At 40.0% G+C, this 20,501-nt stretch overlaps 1 protein-coding gene across 2 annotated transcripts in view; it reads left to right on the top strand.

The window, feature by feature from the left end:
* Positions 1 to 20,501, top strand: part of SLC25A13 (solute carrier family 25 member 13) — a 194,462-nt gene that overhangs the window by 127,412 nt on the left and 46,549 nt on the right. For both annotated transcript variants that reach the window (XM_023226599.2, XM_023226600.3), the window contains 2 exons: positions 8,698 to 8,750; positions 10,082 to 10,162. In XM_023226599.2, the coding sequence (XP_023082367.1) occupies positions 8,698 to 8,750; positions 10,082 to 10,162 (134 nt within the window). The remainder of the gene's footprint in view (positions 1 to 8,697; positions 8,751 to 10,081; positions 10,163 to 20,501) is intronic.

A 20,501-nucleotide genomic window follows, 5' to 3' on the forward strand; every position in this document is an offset into this window, starting at 1 on the left:
ATTCATCGGAGAAGCCCTAAAGAAAATCTCCCAGAAAGAGTAATTAGATCATTTTATGAATTAAACCTAATTTAGAGCAATGCTTAACCTTTGAGGAAATTGGCAAAAAAATTTTTTTAATCAGCCCATTGATCCAAGCTTGCAGAGTTGTAAATATTTCTATTTCAAGTTGTCTGTGTAGTACAAAGCAGTCATCTTCCATCCTGGAATGTTCTCAAGGTGACATCTAGAGGATGTTGTGGTGATATCTCAGGAAGTTATTGATACTTTTATATTGCAGAGGGAAGTTTTGGCAGGCAGCTAGTTTAAGCCAGGTCCCGTATCATTGATGGTACTATAAAAGGGAGTATCCAAATTCTTTAGAATCACAGTGAGATTCTTCCTTCTTGCATAATTCATGTGGATAAAAATAAACTTTAAAATTCTGGCACCAAAATAAAATGGTTGAAATTTCCATGACTGTTCTGCATTACTTAAGAACACATGCATCTTGGAAGAAACCACAGTTAATTCGTGAACTGCACTCATGTCCATCCATGTCCACCAAAACTTTTAATGATTGCAAAATGGATAGGTTTGAGTCTTTATTTTCTTGGCCAATGTCTGCACATTTTCATTTAAAGCGTTAATCTATACAAAGATCAGAGGACATGTGTTTGGTTATAGGAAGCCACGTAAGAATGAGCAAAAAATTTCAACCGATCATGTGTTGGGTTAGCCAACCTCCAGAAATCTATGGTGAGCTAACTGTAGTGAGCACAGGGCATTGTAATCTGAGACTTAGGTGACACATACTGGATCTAAGGTGGATGAGAGAATTGTTAGAGGCTTGAGAGTGCTATGGTAACAATTGATGACTTTAGAAAATGGGAAAAAGATGACAAAAAGACATGTAGGTATCCTAGAGAAGAGGTTAATGAGTGAATTAGTTCCACACCTCAAGAATGATAATTTATAACCAACTACTGTTGCTGAGACTAAAACAAGGGAGCTAGATTACACTTCAGCAGGAGGGAAATAGTTTAGATAGAAGAAAAGATAACCAGGATCCTGAAAGTTCTCATGTACTATGGTGAAAAACTGAAGGAGTATCTGATCATTTTCCTCAATTATCTTTACTTCTAGAAAGCCTCAGAATAGACGAGTTGAGGAACTGATTTCTTTCTAGACCATAATGTTTTAACACTTTGTCTCCCAAAGGCATCCTGAGCCATAGCTAAGATAACAGACAGTGCTTGAAATTTCGAGTGTAAAACATTTAACCTAGATAAACTGGCATTTAAATCTTCATTTCTGTCTTTGTCCCGGGCTATTTCCCCAGCTCCACTCTACAGGTACCTTGGGGTAGCAGTCCAAAGAGCCTGTCAGAATTGGGTTGTAATGAAGGCTTTGAAAGGGGATAGTGTAGTTGGGAGGGTGGAAATGCCTCATGCCTTGGGGCAATCTGAGTCAAAAGCAGACAGACAAATGGGAGGAGGAGGAGGGAGGAAAGAATGCTTGAGCAAGTGAAGAGAGAAGGGCATGGCAACAGGAGCAGGAATAAAAGCTGTAAGGCAGCGCACACAGAGTGCTGATAGCTGCAGAATGAAGGTTAATCTGATGTTGAAAGCAAAGGGGTTTCTCAAGGAAGATGGGGACAAGTATTCTGGTTTCAATGGTGAGGTCAGAAGGGTAAGAATTTGACATCGGAGGGGTTGCTACCAGGTGGAAACTAGACAACACAACAGTGTGCTGGCTGTGGCTTCGGCTACAGGAATAGGGGTGTCTTCTGGATTAATTTTTCCTGCCAAAGTTTACTGCTCGTCTCTGCCCTGAATACCTTCTACCCTGTGTTACATGTTCTCAGCTGTCTTTCTCTGGGTTGGGCTGGCCCGTCTAAGTTCTATGCTGAGACAGAACTGATAACTACTGCCTTAGTTACCAAGTTTCTTCTTTGGTAGTAGCCCCTTCACCTCTGTGATCCTGCTAGCATTGGCCAGCGTAGTCCTTTGGCACCCTGGCCACTCTGGGTTACAGTGGCTGCTCAGCCTGGCTTCTAACCCACTCCTGACCCTATGCCTCCTTCCCAGTATATTCTTGCTCTCACTGGTTCACCAGGTTATAGCCTGCAGCTTGGCTCTCACATTCAGTGCCTTTCAGGTTTTAAGGAGTCTGATATTCACTATCTGGAGAGACAGGGAAGCATGATGTGGATGCCTGTTACATGGCCACCATCCTTTTGTTGTGTAAAAGGTTCAGTCAGGGCAGGGTGCTGGCCCAGGGTGAGCTGAGGCCTAGAGAAAAGTTTCAGAACAGTCTAGTCTGGAAGAAATGCCTTTCCAGGGCAGAGGAGGAAGTTGGAGCAATAAGTCTGTTAGAGGAAACTGGATACCACAGAGAATTAAGGAGCACAGAGCCCTGGTTTGAGAGTACTGGCAGGCCTCAATTCAACTCATGAGTACTACTACATAGTCACTCAGAAGTTAGTGACTTGAAACAAGCTGCTTAGCCTCTCTGGAGTCCAATTTCCATGAAGGAGGAGGAGGAAGAATAAGTGATAGTGATGATGAAGATCAACAACAACACAAATCCATTTCTGTAGTCTTTATTGTCTGTACTTGGTGCTGGTCTGAGGATTTTGTGAGTATTAACTCATTTCATCTTCATGACTACCCTGTGAAAATGGTATCATGATTATTCCCATTCTACAGATGTGGAAACTAAGATACAAAGAGATTAGGTAACTTGTCAACAACATCACTTGGCTTTTTTTGTCACCTGGTAGAAATTACATTGTGAAAAGTTGCTTGTCAGCAGAGGTTGAGGATCATTTAAGCTTTTAACTAAAATATTTTATTTCAGCTTAATAACATGTTATTTTGCTGTTGTTTTGTCTGTGCTATTGCTTTACCTTGCCCAAAGTGTATAGGGCCCCTGGACACTCTCAGACCACATGTGCTCTCACTGCTTGGGGACAGCTGTTCTAAGATAGACATAATATCATGGGCACAGCATGATACTTCTTACCTAATGGTGGGCTATGAACATGATTCAGGCTGAATTGCCTCTTGCAAACAAAAGAAAGCAAGGCTGTGTCTTGAAAAGATAGGTAGAGAGAAGCATTATGTCTTTTGGAATACATAATATATGAGGTAAATAGTGTCTGGTTCTTTGTACACTTATTCATATAATTACCAAAATAAACCCATAGATAATAATTAGCACCTTTGTTTTGCCAACGGGGTACCTAGAATTCAAAGAATAACTACCCAAGATCACTCAGTGTGAAAGAGGCACAGACCTAGGATTCTAGCCCAGGTCTGTCCACCTTGAAAGCCCATGCCCTAGGTTGTTCATTTTGCTGCCAGCCCGTTGGAAATAGCCTAAAATTAGTTTAAATTAGGCCAGCAATATTAATGAGTTCCTTTCGTAATCCCTTGCAACCCTGAAATTCCAGTTGTATTTCTAACCGGTTCTTAAGTGCTAGCCCTCTGGTTGATCACAGTGGTCCCAGGAACCTCTTTTGGGGATATCCTATGAAGCCTGAGTTGGAGACCCCTGATCTGGGCTTGGTCCCCACACCTCCAGCTCCTTGGTTTGTTCTAGGGACTGGATTCAGAGGGGATGGTGTGATTTATATCTCCAACCCATGAAATGTGAAGACAAAATACTACATTAATACTGTACCCTGTAAATCTTTTCTCGCATTAGCAGCCTTCTGGTAGAGTCGAGTTGCCAAGGAAGCATTGCCATATGTGCTGATGGAGCTGAACTAAAAGGAGAAGATTGGAAAACTAACCACACTAATAAATTTCATTTGAGGCAGTAGGAAAATAGACTGCTGTTTTGACAAGTTAGAAACAACACACACATCCATTCTCTGTTTCAGGTGGTTAAAGTGAATTTCCAGGACCCAACAGAAACATCTTATATTAGAAACCTGATTTTTCTGCTGAGTTACCCAGATGTCAGATATATATGCACTTTAGACTTAAATGTGGTCGCGTTGAAGTGCCTCATCTAGACTCTCTGCTTTAGGCATTACTGGGCCTTGCTACCTCTCCTCCCTCTGAGGTCAAGATACAAGGAAGGATCTTGGAATTCCCACCTCTTTAACTTTTCATTGTTTCACAGATCATGACCTTTTTACAAAGAGCAAGTACTCAAGACTAATGTTTTCAAGGCCCACATCTGTAGTGGGCCTCAGATTAGAATCCAGTCACTTTCATTTTCCTGTTTAACCAGACAGGGTAGTCACTACAAGAATGGTTCTTATCAACAACTTCCCTGAGTGCCAGCATCTGGCCTAGGTCTTAGGAGTGGATTTGTACTTTGGTTTTATTCTAAGTTGAAGTTTATCATTTAATATAAGGAAACGTGGGGCCTCTAGTATATTACTTTAACCTCCTAGTTTCTCTAACTGCCTCAGGTCTCTGCTCTTGCAAACTATCCTTCACCTGCCTCTAGAACTTTTTACTTTTTGAACTTTACTTTTTACCCTAAAAGCCACCCCATGCATCTACAGAATTTGATGCATGCTCCTTAGTGGGCCTGGGAGAGAAGTTATGCAGTTTACCAGGTAAGAGCAGAGACTGGAGCCGGACAGCGTGGGTGGAACCCCGTTCCTCCATCGAACAGCTGAGTCACCATGGGCAGCTCCCTTAAAGTCGGCCTCAGTTTCTTCTTCAGTTGCTGTGGATAAAACAAAAGCCACTGTCTAAGTAGGGTGTTCTGTGGATTAAATGTGTTCATTCACATAAAACACAGAGTAGTATGTGGATATAGCAATTATTGGCTGTTGTCATTATCACTACTGTTAATAATATTGTTACTTACTATCTGGTCTTCTGTGATCCGAGCACAGCCTCTAGTGCCCTGACTGCTTGCCATAGCCTTAAGATGTTGATGCCTTTGCACACCAACTGTTTCCTCTGCCTGGATCACCTTGCCCTCCATTCTGCTCATTGTCTCATCTCTCCAGCAAACCTCTGCTCACCCGTGAAGTCCCAGGGCAAATATCTCCTCTTCTTTGATGTTTTTTTCCCTCCTGCAGGCAGAAGAACTGGTTCTCTCCACTGGGTTCTCATAGTCCTGTGATGCCCCTGGGGTCTGGCATGCAGCACTTGCTGTTGTTAGGTGGTTTGTCCCCCATCTGGCAGGTGGAGATAACTAGCTTTCCCTTCCCTCTAAACTCTGAATTTCTTAAGGGGGAGGCACCAGTCTCACTGTGTTCATCCCAGTCCCTCTCAGTACCAGGCACACAGAGGATGCATTTGGTAAATGTTTGCTGAACAAATAGCTATTTGCTGCCTTCTTTGTAGTCTTACACACAGGGTTTTCCCTTTTGTTTTTTGCTGTTCACAGGCATTACTAAATTTATGGTGAGAAGGATAAATCTCAGTAGTTTGAAAGGCTGACTGAAGTGATTGTATCTAACACTGTAGTCATTTGGCTCTGTGGGCTGGTTTTTTGTTAGTCATTTAAAAAGACTGTCACAGGATAGTTATGGAGACAAGAGATCATCATTTAAATCACAGTGCTTTCAACCCATCCACAATTTTGGTCTACAATTTAATGATGAGAAAAATACTTCTAGCAAGTAAATATTTAACTAAACATTTTGGCACTTGACCTGAATACAGGGAGTAAGATGGAAATTTCAAATGTGAAGAGGTAGTTTAAACAGGCGTCTGCCCACATATTCCTAGTAGAAATTAATGTTGTACTTTTATTAGGTAATAACCAAGCCTTCTCTTATTATAGATATCTTAATGAAAGATCAGTGAGTGAGTGTCATGAGAAAAGTTTAGGAGAGAATGCTTGCTTTGGATAAGAATGCTTGTTTTGCCCAAATGGTTGCATATTCCCAATTTTTCTCATATGCTGCCTTAGTTCATTTAGGATTCTAAAGAGCACAGCCCCGCTCAAGCTAGCAGGAGCTAAGGGGGGCTTTTGATAAGCATTCGCACGGAGAGAAAGAAGGTAGAAATCTCAGGGATCCAAGAGCAGGAGCTGCACTGGAGCCTGGCTTCAGTGGGACCCGAAGGTGATGGGGACGGGCACTCCCACCTGTGTGCCTTTCATGGGCTATGTGCATTCTCTTTTTAGAGTCTCCATTCCTTTTGCTTCACATTCTCATCTGTCCACCAACGCACTTCCTCTGCTTATTCATGGTTTCTGCTTCCTTGTGACATTAGCGCACATGTGGCTTCCAATTGGCTGCTTTCCTTGCTCCACCCATGACATCTTTTCATCTTGCTGCTTCTGTGCTAACTTGTCCCCTCGTCTCTAAGGACTGTCAGTCATACTCCTGGGGAAGGCATCCTGATTGGCCAGCTCCATTTTTGGTAGCAGGCTTAAGTTGCTGAACTCTTGATTTGCTTATCTTTTAGGTGTTTTACATTGTCCAGTCAGCTGTGGCTCTGGGGATGAAGCAGGTTTAGATATTATGGTTGCCTAGTGAAGGATTACTAACTCAAACCAGGTGAGATGGCTCGCACCTGTAATCCCAGCACTTTGGAAAGCCTAGGCAGGAGGATTGCTTGAGGCTAGGAATCTGAGACCAGTCTGGGCAACATAGTGAGACCTTGTCTATTTGTTAAAAATAAAAAATAAGAAAAAACAAAAAGAAGTGTTGCAAACTTAAATGCTTATAGGATCTAGGCAGGTTATATAAGTGAACAAATGCAGCTGGGTGTGAGATGCAGATGCGCCTTTGCATATTAACACATAGAGTTAAGTGGTGTATAAAGATATAGATTTTTTTGAGTAAGATGGCTAAGGCTTGTATCCCAGTCTCACCACTTACCAGCTAGGTAACTTGGAACAAATTACTTTAACTCTCTATGCCTTGGTTTCCTCTCTATAGAGTGATTATAAGGATTAAATGAGTTAATAAAGTTTTCAAAATGGTACCTGGCATGTAATAAACATGATGCACTTTTAAAGAAAATTTTCATTAGCCTCACCATCCTTATCCTTATTTAATTCCACAATGAAGGACTTTCTCCCATTTTCCCAAAAACATCAAGCTGCATTCATCTATTTAGTTTTCCCCCTTTATAAGGATATGAGCAAAGAAAAAATTTTTATCAATTGTGAGGGTATCAATAGAGCAATAAAAATAGAAGCTGGAGACCGGGCACGGTGGCTCACGCCTGTAATCCCAGCACTTTGGGAGGCCAAGGCAGGCAAATCATGAGGTCAGGAGATCAAGACCATCCTGGCTAACATGGTGAAACCCCATCTGTACTAAAACAAAAAATTAGCTGGACGTGGTAGCGGGCGCCTGTAGTCCCAGCCACTCCGGAGGCTGAGGCAGGAGAATGGCGTGAACCCGGGAGGCAGAGCTGTCAGTGAGCTGAGATCAAGCCACTGCACTCTAGCCTGTGCCACAGAGTGAGACTCCATCTCAAAAAAAAAAAAAAAAAAGAAAGAAAGAAACGGGCATTTGTCCTCATTGAGGTACGGGCCTCAGAGCAGGGTGGGCACCACCTTGCATGGTTTCTGTCTGAAGGATGGAGCTTCACGCAATAGAGCAGATGGCTGGGATGTCAGAAAGAGGCCTAGGATCAGTCAGTTCAGTCAGAACTGAACCTATGAACTGACGGCTAGGTCAGTCTGTTCATTGATATTTTATTTTGTTTTATTTTATTTTATTTATTTTATTTTTTATTTTTTTTGAGATAGAGTGTCACTCCATTGCCCAGTCTGGAGTGCAGTGGTGCAATCTCTGCTCACCGCAACCTCCGCCTCCCAGGTTCAAGCAATTCTCCTGTCTTGGCCTCCTGAGTAGCTGGGACTAGAGGTGCCTGCCGCCACACCCGGCTAATTTTTGTATTTTTAGTAGAGACAGGGTTTCACCTTGTTGGTCAGGCTGGTCTCAAACTCCTGACCTCAGGTGATCTGCCCTGCTCAGCCTCCCAAAGTGTTGGGATTACAGGCGTGATTACTGGCCTCATTGATCTTTCTTACAAGGAGGTCAGATTATGTTTGAAACTTCGTTACTCAATAAAATATACCTATAGGTTGGATACATATGGCATTCAAGCTAGTGACCTCTCAGGCTTGCTCCTTTAGGAAGAGAGTGTGGGCAGGGCTGGTCCCTCAGAAGAGGCTGCAAGTGGACCTTCTTATATAGATAAATTAGAAAATTGTACTTCCAATGAAGAATAGAACCATGAACCTCTCGCAAAGTATGACAAAGGGTACAGCATACTCCTACCATCAGTGTTAGCTTGGTGCGTGTTTCCAAGAAAAAACAATTGTGATTTAAATTTTTTTTCTTTAAGAAGAACAAATGAAAATGATGAGATTTTTTAGTTCAGATACGTAGCTCCACTAAATGCACTCAGTGTTCTCACTGCCTTCCCCAAAAGTGGTTCTTGATTTAGAAAATCAAGTGGTCCACTGATTTAGAAGGCAGAAGGGAAGGAGCAGACTTTCGGGGAATAATGAGATTTCCTATGTCACTAATACTGTTGATTTACCCAATGTGCAAACGATCCAGAATGTGAGATGGAATGTACTTGGGCCTGATGCGGCTGTTAGAAGTTAGTACTTAAACATTCCATTTCAAATATTCTCATTAAGGGTAATAGCAGAAAATTGCAGCAGAGATTAAGCAGTTTTTAAGTGGTAATCCCCTCTGTAGAACTGTTGATTTGTTTAGTTAATGCTAATTTATTTAATATACTTCTACTTTTTGTTGATTTTTAGGTCTGTTGCCACAGTTATTGGGAGTTGCCCCAGAGAAGGCCATAAAACTTACAGTAAGTCTTTTGAGTTGGTGCCTCTTAGTAAGGGCTTTTGTACATACTCAAGAATCTAGCAAGTATTCTTATAGGAAACAGCAGTTGTTTGTTCAGAGGTGCCAGCTAATTTGAAAGCAGGGGAACTCACCACACACGTTTTTTCATTATTCCCCATTTAGCAGTGGACATCCAAAAATATGATAATAAACTTGAGTACTTTTGGTGGTTGCTGCCATCCTTGTTGTCATCATAGCAGTAGCAGCTAAATTCTCTTCAGTACCTACTGTATTAGGCACATTATATATATTACCTTTTACTGGTCTAATCGCAACAAAGCATGATCCACAGTTTACAGATAAGGAAACTAAGGCCTATCGGGCTTAAAGAGCCTACCTGTGTTCACACAAATCATAAATGGGAGAACTAGAATTTAAAATCAGACTTGTCTGACTCCAGAGCATGTCATCACCTGCTGTTTTATAGGATTCATGGTTAGGGTGTGTTCTGTAAAGCCAAATGTGCAGGGATCTGGGTTCTAGTTGAAGTCAATCCTTCATCAGATTATTTGCCCAGTGCCTGGCTCACATTTGACAGATGGTTGATATTCAGTTTAAGTGTTTGTGGAATATACAAACATTTGCATCACTAAGGCCATAAAGCCCCAGAAAGTAAAACTCTAGCTTTAGATTGAACTGTGTAGCTTTGAAGCCTGAAATTCTTATTTTACCTTTTTATTATGTGACCTAATCTTCTCTGGCCTATGTCTGCCAAAAAGATATGACTGTTTCTTAAAATTTCTTGTAGTACATACCATTTTGAGAATATTATATTAATTAATTAATGTAATTTATGTTCTTTGAGAATCCTTGAGGAATTTTTAGATATTGAATTTCTTCTAAGCTGAAAAAGTCTGCTCAGCCAAATTTATCTCCATGATGAGTAGTGTTTTAGATTAATTCTTGTTAGAAGACTTGAAAGTGATTTTTAATCAAGCCTTGTAAAACAGTGTTAAGTTGTAAGATGTATGTTTTTATTTTGTCACTATTATCAGTGACAAAATCAGCCTTCTTAAGCTGTTCTAATTGCAGAGAGTATTTTTGGCTTTCATTTATCTTTTAACTTTTCTCCTGAAACATCAGTGATGCATATATATTTTTCATTTTTTAAAACTGTATTATGCTATTAAGAGTACTTCTCAAACTATTTTAAGATCTGTTAATTTGTGCAATTTATGATTACTCCAATAGACTGATAGAAAAAAATAGCCTATATTGACAGATGCATATTTATAAGTGTTTAATGACTTTCTTTATATTTTTCATCAGCTTCTATAAATATTTTTCTTCAAGGTGAACGATTTTGTGAGGGATAAATTTATGCACAAAGATGGTTCGGTCCCAATTGCAGCAGAAATTCTTGCTGGAGGCTGCGTAAGTACCTTTTGAAGATCTCTACATTGAAAAGATTTGTTTCACATATATATCACTGCCATGGTCAACAGGTGTGGACTAAGGCTTCTGTTTAACCACAGATCCTGCACAAGGGCAGAGTCTACTAGGGCACCTCGGCTTTTCCTAGACAGGCGAACCATTCCAGAGGTGGAAGGGTAAATGTTTCTGATCTTACTGCCTGTTAAGTCATGCCTGTTAAATTCGTCATTGCTTATGGTTTGTTCTACAATAAAAGTCATTTGTGACAGAAGTGTTTGCCCTTTGAAAAATCTTTGCTAACCTTTTCTAAAGTTAATGTTTAGTACCTTCTTTCCTCATGGCACCCTCTGCTGGGTCAGGCACTGAAACTTGTAGTTTGAAGTCAGCAACCATAGCGCTCTGCTTGGCTTTGCCTTGCAAGTGGCAGCATCTATTCAAGCTTCCACTGCTTTTGGGAGAACAATGCTGGGAAATAACAGGCTGAGTGTGCTCTGCATTGTCAAAAACGCTTGGAATGATTGTTTCCTTATATGGATGAACAACCTGCATCTTGTTCTGAAGCTCAGCAAAACATTGTGTCTCGTTTTATCTCATGTACTGGTTTGTTCATGTGAATGTAAATACTTTAAGCAAATTAAACTCTTATACAAAGACTAGTGTTATTTAAAGATAAGGTTGGTTAAATAACAGGCTTTGATCACTCAGGCAGTACAAAATTGGTATTTTTTTATCTGAACCTATTTCTTATAAAAAAGATGAAGTCACTTTTTAAAATTGGCTTACTCTGGGCAGGAAGTAGTATTCCTAAAGTAATTTTTTTCTTGAAGATCCTTGAGTTTAGACGTTGGGCAATGTTTGTGTGGAAAAGGCTTATTGTCCTATCTAACATTGAATGATGGTTTCTTAAATGTAGCAGGAGCTAAGAAGTCCTAGCTCCTGGTATTCTTTAGAGATGGATGGAATTTGGCTACTGCCTGACTCTCTGTTTGATCAGTGACCTGTCGGAGATGGACAGGCAGGATCCCCTTGTTCTGTAACTTTAGGAGCATTCAGGATGGAAAAAAGGAGCCTTTAATGTCCTAAATAAAAAGGACACACAATAATAATCAAAGAGAATTTTAGAAGTTTCTCTTCCCCATAAGTACTCTCCATTTAAAACAACTCTGTAGTTTCCATTTGAGTAAGTAGGTTTTCTAATTTTTGGATAGGTATATCCATAGGCTGTGCCTAGCCTAGTCCTTCAGGTTGTTGCCGGGTCCAGGATATAGCAGAGTTTTTTGGTAGGTCAGGTGGGGTTGTTGTTTTTTTTAAGTTACATTTTAAACTTTCTGAAAAGATGTGATCATAGATTTCTATAAGAATTAAAACGTAAAATTAATTATGTGATACTACTCAAGATGTTGGCAATCATCATGGCATGGTGCCCAGAGGTTTATTTTCTTTTTAATGAAAGCATTTTGCCTGCACATGCCTCTGGGTGCCAAGGAGATTGGTTGTGGCACGTATTTTCTAGGTGCCATCTGTAGGTGGTCTTGTTTTTGCATATGCAGTCGCCCATTTCAAACACAAAGCACATTGGCATCAGAAGTGGTGCCTAGTTATGTAAAGAGATGTAGCCCTTTTCAAACCTGATCTAAACACAGGCTTAAAATTGGAGCCACTTAGGCTTTACAGCTACTTAAAATATCTGTGAAATGAGATTTACCATCCTTCATCTCAGAGGTAGACAGTGGTCCTTAGCTTTTCAAGTCTTCTCCTTTGCCTTTTTTCTCCCAGTCATTACTTTAAGAAGAGTTTATTTTCAGGTAAGCAATCCTGTAGGTAGCAGACAACCCAGGTCCCTTTAGATCTCTGAGTAGATGAATGGATGGTTCCATTTTCTGTGTGTTTGTGTGTGCATGCACATCCTTTTTTTTTTTTTTTTTTTTTTAAGACAGTTTTGCTCTGTCACCAGGCCGGAGTGCAGTGACGCGATCGCAGCCTCCATCTCCCGGGTTCAAGCGATTCTCCTGCCTCAGCCTCCTGAGTAGCTGGGACTACAGGCACGCACCACCATGCCTGGCTAACTTCTTTGCATTTTTAGTAGAGACTGGGTTTCACCATGTTGGCCAGGATGGTCTCAATCTCCTGACCTCCTGATCTGTCCACCTTGGCCTCCCAAAGTACTGGGATTACAGGCATGGGCCACCCCACCCAGCCATGCATTTTTTAAGTAGCAGCAGCATCTTTCTTTGCAGGCTTTAGCAAAGTTTTCTGTATAATTGGAGGCAGTCACACACCTTAGAGGGTTGTTGTGAGTTCCACAGCCTCATCTGTCCCATTGGGAATACAAAGGGTTTTGTAAAGTTGTGCCACATGAGCGGTTCCTCATCTTAGTTCATCCAAGCATTGCTAGGTGTTGACTTTTAAGTCTCTGGGGACCTCACCTTGCTTCATTATTACTGAGAATTAGTACACATGGCTGACTTTTGCACTTGTAACCAAAGCTGCTCATTTCTTTGAACAAGGCTTATTCTGTTTTATGATCTGTTTTCTGCAAAAACAAGGAAAGTATGTAGGGAGGTCTTTGTCTCATAACTTCATAGTGATTAGCTAAACAACCTGTTTTATTGTATTTTTTTTTTTTTAGAAAAATGAAAGTGTTAGTAAATTTGGAGGGAAAAAATCATTGTCACTAAAAAGGAATAAAGTTTATCCCATTTCTTATTTATTATTTTTGGTATAATAAAGCCTGTAACTGAAGAGATTAAAAGATAATCTACTGTTTCATTGACATAGGAAAAAGAGCAAGTCTGATCTTTATTTTTAAACTCATTTTTTGCATTTGAGATTAGTTTTAGTTTAGAGCACCGTCAAAAATTGACTCCAGTTTTCTGAGCATTTTTATAGATTCACACTTTAACAGTAGTGTTACATTCAGCGTGTTTTAAGACAAAACTCGGTGCTGAGACTGGGGTTTACAAACTCTAAATCTGAAATAATTCTTTGTGGTTTGTGTTTTCTCCATAAGTTGGGTTTCTGCATTCTAAATTAGGCTTGTAGTTGTGGGAGTTGTAATGGAGACCTGGACCTTCAGTCTGCCCTGCATGAGGTATATATATGTGTGTGTGTGTGTGTGTGTGTGTGTGTGTGTATATATATTCCTTCTGGGTTTTTTTTCCATCTTTTCCCTTCTTGGATCAAATACTTGGCAACTTTAGAGGGCTGTGATTGAGAATCTGTGTTAGTGACCATGGAAACTTTCAGTCGGTGTGTCAGAAGACAGAGGTTCTGTTACCACTAGCCACTTCCAGTTAGGTTCCCAATGATTCTGAAAACTGATGTATTACATCTGAATATGTTGTCTTTGTTGCTTTTTTGCTGTTACTTTAAGACACAATGAAAAATAACATATGTAATGCAGTATGATCTGTAGGCTACAGTGCTTCATTCGACAAAGTAAGTGTATGACTTTTATATATCTAGTGTAATATGCGTCTAGGTTGAAATGTTGAGGAGCCTGGGATCTTTAGCTTTTGATCCTTTGATCTTTAAAAAAAGTCACCAGGTAAGGAATACAAGTGGTGCGATGACTAGTTTCAAGGAAGAAGTATAAATATGATGATTAATTTATTTGGCATGAAAATAAATCTAATATTACTAAGAAAATCATAAAATATGAACATCTGTCTTATAAAGCCATATTTAGTAAAAACTGTTCATATACCAATACAAAGTAGTAGTATTGTGTAGTAATTTTTGGAAAGACAAATTAACATGTTTTAAACTACGGTCCTTTGATAATGGGCCCAGGGTATTTTTTCATTGTGATGCACACATTTGTGTGCATGAATGTGCACATTGTAAATATAGTTGGTGTTTATAGAAGTTTGTATTATTTTGAGTGCATTTTTAGTTGGAAAAACAATTTGTATGTTTGTGTCACTGGTTCTAAAAGGGACTGGTGAGAATAACACTGTTGGGAAAACATGGAATGAAGAGTAATCTTAGTTACCCTCCCCTATAAATAAGTAGTACCCTAATGCTGTTGCCTGCCTGATTCCCACCATTATGGTGATTCCCATATGCATGATGTGTTTATGCCAGTTTGTCCAGCCACATATCAAATACTGTTTTTAAGGCAAGTTTTTATTACTCATCTCATACATTACATTCAGTTGCAATTGTTTTATTTTGAAAGATTTTGAAAAACACAAAGATACAGACACAGGTGTCCCTACCACTTACATTGGTGGCAAACTTGACAGTGCAGTTGGAGGCCCTTAATGTACCTGTCCAAATTGCTTTTCCTTCCCTTATCTCCCAAAAGAAAACTCTGTCCTGACACTGCTGTTTTTCATTCTAAGCATGTCTTTCTACTTTTTATTACTTGTGAGTATCCTAAGCAGTATAAATGTTTGTTTTTGAATGCTTCATACTAACACAATGCTCTAGGAACAACTCATATGATTCCCAGATTGATGCCTTTGCATTTTTTCCCATTAGTGCAACTCATGTGCTTTGATTATCAGAAAATAATAGTAAATGGGAGTATTACGTTCTAGTGTTGGAATGTGGCATATACTGCATATGTCTGTTACAGATGTGTGGGTTTCTGGATAGACTTATGGTTGGAACAGTGTATTCATTTAACCAAGTTTTTGGTTACTTGGGGTTTCTCCCTAGACAACAGTCGTTGCTTCAGTCTTATGCTTTAAACTTATACATGATACTTAGTTTAAAAATGTTAACCCTCCCTACTGCCAGCAAACACTCCCTATCTACCTATCAGCCTGCCTTCCCATCACCCCCCTTTCTTCTCCTGTTGCCATGGTTCTCACTACTTTCAAACATTCTGTATAACTTACTTATCTTTCCTGATTTTTGTTTATTTTCTGTCCCCTTCATGGTAGAGTACAAGTTATGCAAGGACATGGATCTTCTTATTCATTGATATATTCCAGGGACTGCAGGCATTGCATGGTAACCTGTAGACTCTTTGTAAAGATTGGTTAAATGAAAGAATTTTAAAGCTAAAAGCACTCAAAAGTGATCTTGTCAATCTTCACAGCCAATCAATGACAAATCTGGTAATGGACTAATTTATGTCTTTTCTTTAATGTTAGCCAAACCCCTTCCCGTCATTAACAGTAAAACTTATCACCTTTCTCTCCAAGCCATACTTAACGATGATTCCCAAATCACCAAGAATAGAAAGCATATAGATGGAGATCATTTTACAAAGTGAAAGTGTTCCTTTTAAAACCTTGCCATTCTAATTTCCGAGGATTAGAACAGGGATGCTTCTTCGTTTTTTGTTTTTTGTTTTCTTTTTTTTTTTTTTGTAAAGTTAATCCTTTTGAAAATCATAGCCATTTGTAGTAAGAATAATCACATCTAACAAGAGGTAGTCCGGTTTACTGGAAAGAACGTGAGCTTTTAGTCAGTTTAGGGTCTCAAGGCCTTCACCTGCCAGATGTGAATCAAGGATTATACAACTTACTTGACTTCTCTGAGTTACAGTTTTCTTGTCTATAAAATTTAGATAGTAACTTTCTCTTTCAGTTATCTATTGCTGTATAACAAACCTCTGCAAAACTTAGTGGTTTAAAACGATAATCTGTTCTAATGGCAATCATTAAAAAGTCAGGGAACAGCAGGTGCTGGAGAGGATGTGGAGAAATAGGAACTCTTTTATACTGCTGGTGGGACTGTAAACTAGTTCAACCATTGTGGAAGACAGTGTGGCAATTCCTCAAGGATCTAGGACTAGAAATACCACTTGACCCAGCCATCCTATTACTAGGTATATACCCAAAGGATTATAAATCATGCTGCTATAAAGACACGTGCAGACGTATGTTTACTGCAGCACTATTCACAATAGCAAAGACTTGGAATCAACCCAAATGTCCATCAGTGATAGACTGAATTAAGAAAATGTGGCACATATACACCATGGAATACTATGCAGCCATAAAAAAGGATGACTTCATGTCCTTTGTAGGAACATGGATGAAGCCGGAAACCATCATTCTGAGCAAACTGTCGCAAGGACAAAAAAACAAACACCGCATGTTCTCACTTATAGGTGGGAATTGAACAACGAGAACACTTGGACACAGGAAGGGGAACCTCACACAGGAAGGGGAACCTGTTGTGAGGTAGGGGGAGGGTGGAGGGATAGCATTAGGAGATATACCTAATGTAAATGATGAGTAAATGGGTGCAGCACACCAACATGGCACATGTGTAGATATGTAACAAACCTGCACGTTGTGTACATGTACCCTAGAACTTAAAGTATAAAAAAACAAAAAAATCTGTTCTTTTTCATGAATGCTGCCTCCTTCCCATGGTTTCTGTCGCTTTCCCATGATTTCAGCTGGAGTAGTGAGGTAGCAAGAAGGTCCAGAATGCCCTCACACAAATGGCAACCAGCTTGGAGCTCAGCTGGAGCCAGGGCTGGGTGGGGACAGGTTCTCCACGTGGCATAGCTGCGTGAGCTTCCTCATACTATAGTGTCAGACTTAAGAAGGTGAGTTCTGAGAGCAGAATAAGAAACTGAGAAAAATCTCAGGCCCAGTTTTTGAGATTTTGCAACATTAATTTAGCCACAGTGTATTTGTTAAAACAGGTTATAGGTCAGCCAGATTCAGTGCCAGGGAAAATAATCTACCTCTGAATGGGAGACGTGACAATGATGTTGCAGTCATCTTTAATGCACCACACTTACCTTGCCTGATTGTGGGAAAAATTAAATAAGATAATATGTATGAAAGAATTAAATCGTGACTTAAGTGCTAGTCTTCCTGCTCTTCTAGTGTCTACTTTTTTTTTTTTTTTTTTTTTTTTTTTTGAGATGGAGTCTCGCTTTGTCACCCAGGCTGGAGTGCAGTGGCGCAATCTTGGCTCACTGCAACCTCTGCCTCTTGGATTCAAGCAGTTCTCCTGCCTCAGCCTCCCAAGTAGCTGGGATTACAGGCATGTGCCACCATGCCTGGCTAATTTTTTTGTATGTTTAGTAAAGATGAGGTTTCACCATATTGGCCAGGCTGGTCTCGAACTCCTGAACTTGTGATCTACCCACCTCGACCTCCCAAAGTGCTGGGATTACAGGCGTGAGCCACCATGCCCGGCCTCTAGTGTCTACTTTTTAACTCCTAATGTGTGTGTGTGTGTGTGTGTGTGTGTGTGTGTGTGTGTGTACACAGAGAGAGAATTTTATGAAAATGAATGTTTTAGTTTGGCTTTTTGGGTGGAACGGAATGGAATAGGTGTATTGGAGTTTGGATATGGCTCTTGAGGACCTCAGCTACCTCAGGTGCTCCTGAAATCTCTGGTCTTCTTTGTGAACCTGCTTATTTGTCATTTCTCTACTGATTGATTTCCTCTGCTGGGTAGCATAGCATCCTTTTTCTAAAAATGACTTTAATTTCATCCTGTGTCCACAGTGCATGCCAATCCTAGTTCCAAGGCTTTCCTCCTAACAGGAATGATTTCAGTGTTTCTCCATCATTGAGGAAGAGAGATGTTCTGATTATCTATTGCTGCATAACAAATAATCTGAAAATTTAGTGACTTCAAATAAATATTTATTATTCTCTCTCGTGGTTCTGTGGATTGACTGGGCTCAGCCTGGGAGGGTTGTACTTGGGATTCTTATGTGGTTATGGGCTTGTGGAAGCTGGGGCCAGACTCATCTGAAGGGTCAACCAGGACAGATATCCAAGGTGGCTCACTCTCGTCACAGCTGGGGCTGTGGTCCAGAGCACCTGCTTGACTTCTCTGTGTAGCTTGGTCTTTTCAAACATTGACAGTTTGACTCTGAAAGGGAGCCTCCCAAGAGCAGGCATCTTAAGAGTCCTGGGCAGAAACAAGACTTCCTATGACCTGACCTTGAAGGTCACTGCCAGTGCATTCTGTTGGTCAGACAAGCCAGTTAGGCTGGCCCAGATTCAACAGGAGAGAAATTAGACTCTATATCTTAATAGGAATAATAGGAATAATAGCAAAGGATGTTTCAGCTACCACTGGAGGATTCAGTAACCCGTGTTGTGAGCTGGAAACATCTTCATTGCCCTTCACCTTGTGAAGGTTTCATAGCCCATCTCATGCCTTCTCTGAGGGTCTGTTGCTGATCCTAGAACCCATTCATTCTCTAGATTGCTTCTGGTAGCAGGGGGCAGAAACTCACCGAAGTGGAGATAAGTGAAGGTTAAGGGTATCCATTAAATGAAATTGAAGGCTCTTGAGAATTGAGGCAGCATTAGGAACTGGCTACTCTCTCCATTTTCTCCACTTGTCCTTCTTTGTCTCTCGCAGTGACTTTGCATCACTCTGCACATCTTTTGACTATTCTAATCCGTCACTTCTTCTCTTCCTGAAGAATTGATGTTGACTTTCTCAAGAATTCCCTTCATGTTCTTGCCAGCTACTTAGTCTCTCTCCCAGTAGGAGACAGCCTCTTTTCATCCCTTGCCCCACCTCCCAGCTAATTAGCTCAAGTTATTCAGTTTTGTTTTGCTTTTCATGTAATTATTGAGAGAGGAAATCTGGTTGGCAAACCTGATCTTTGTGTGCTAGGCCATACATATGGCAGCCTTGAGTCATGGCCCCACCCAGATATTAATGACTTTGCTTAACATTTCCATTTGTTTCAACTATCTATAAATGTCTTCAAACCCTTCTTGTACTGTTTTGTTTTTAGCTCTGAATTCTGTAAGTTTTCCCTGAGTAGTATTGTGTATACTTTGGTCATAAAATATACTCAAAGTCACCATTCCTTGTGATTGAACTTGAAATCCCTTATGATTTCATACTCAGTCGTATCAAACCAGGAAGAAAATTCCCTCATATAATGAATACATATACTCTGACTATCAGAGCTGGTGAGACAGATTGTCTGAAGTGGATTTAAGTCTTACTTCACGATTTTTTTCTTCCCAGGATTTCGTGTGGATATGTAGCCTTATAGTGTAGTTTTTTTTTTTTTTTTTTTTTTTTTTTTTTTGAGGCGGAGTCTCGCTCTGTCGCCCGGACTGGAGTGCAGTGGCCAGATCTCAGCTCACTGCAAGCTCCGCCTCCTGGGTTTACGCCATTCTCCTGCCTCAGCCTCCCGAGTAGCTGGGACTACAGGCGCCAGCCACCTCGCCCGGCTAGTTTTTGTATTTTTAGTAGAGACGGGGTTTCACCGTGTTAGCCAGGATGGTCATAGTGTAGTTTTTTTAAGATAGAATTTTTATTTCACTATGCAAGCCTCTGCACATATCTTACTTATAAATATAAGATGATGTGAGGCTTAATCATTAGGTTGAATTGTTATGAAGTCACTCTCGAGTGACATGTGAATTAATTAAGATATATTATGCATTATAGTGATGCTATAGCAATAATGTTAATTCTTTTTAATGCTATATCTTTATAACCTTTTGTAGTTCAGTGAAAATCTAGTGATTACATTGTTTTCAAATGTTATTATTGTTATTATTTGGAATGTTCCCTGGGAGAACTTTTTGTATACTCCCCCAAAATGTAAGACCATATTAAAGATTTTCTTGGTTTGTACTTATGCTTTATCTCTGCCTTCCATCTCTTCTTGACTTGAAGGGTTGGAGACTGTATCTGGTATTATATGACCTGCTGTCTTTGTCAACCGTGGTCACTGCTTTGCCACTTGAGGAGATCTTCCTTCATAACTTTTTGCTGACAACTAATTGCATCTCACAGACCTTGAGTAAATGGCTGAACTGAGACATCTATAAATATGGATGACAGGACCTATGTCACACTGTTACAGCTGTGTGCCTAGCATTGTGTCTGACATATGGAAGAAACCAAAAAATATCTGTTGAATGAATAAATGCTGGACTACAAGGTGTTGATTATAGAATTGGAAAGAAAGGGTAGTGGCTCTGTATACCATGTTACTATTAATTTAGAGACTGATGACCAGCAAAGAGGAATTAACTCCAAAAATTGGTGGGAGAGTAGGGGTGCAGGAATTGAGGGAATAGCTGTAACATGGCTAGGTGTCTACATATCCAGGATATTTCACAAGAGAGTGTAACATGATAGCCCAGTAATAGAACCAACCTTTATAAGGCTCCTATTTACTTTATTTGACTTCATTTCTAAGAATGACAAATAAATAATCCCTAAATATATTCAGAATCTTAAGAACAGGATGAAGATAAAGAACTTGGAGCGTTTGGTATAGCTTATTTATTATGGCTTGTATTTTAAGTAGAGAAGATTTTATTGAAGGACTAACATGAAATTATGTCAGAGTCATGAAGGAATCATAGAAAAGAGGAGGTTTAAAAAGGAGAAGCCAATTCATAGCCAAAAAAATAAAAAT

The sequence above is a fragment of the Piliocolobus tephrosceles genome, chromosome 8 (genome assembly GCF_002776525.5).
Source record: "Piliocolobus tephrosceles isolate RC106 chromosome 8, ASM277652v3, whole genome shotgun sequence".
NCBI classification, from domain to species: domain Eukaryota; kingdom Metazoa; phylum Chordata; class Mammalia; order Primates; family Cercopithecidae; genus Piliocolobus; species Piliocolobus tephrosceles.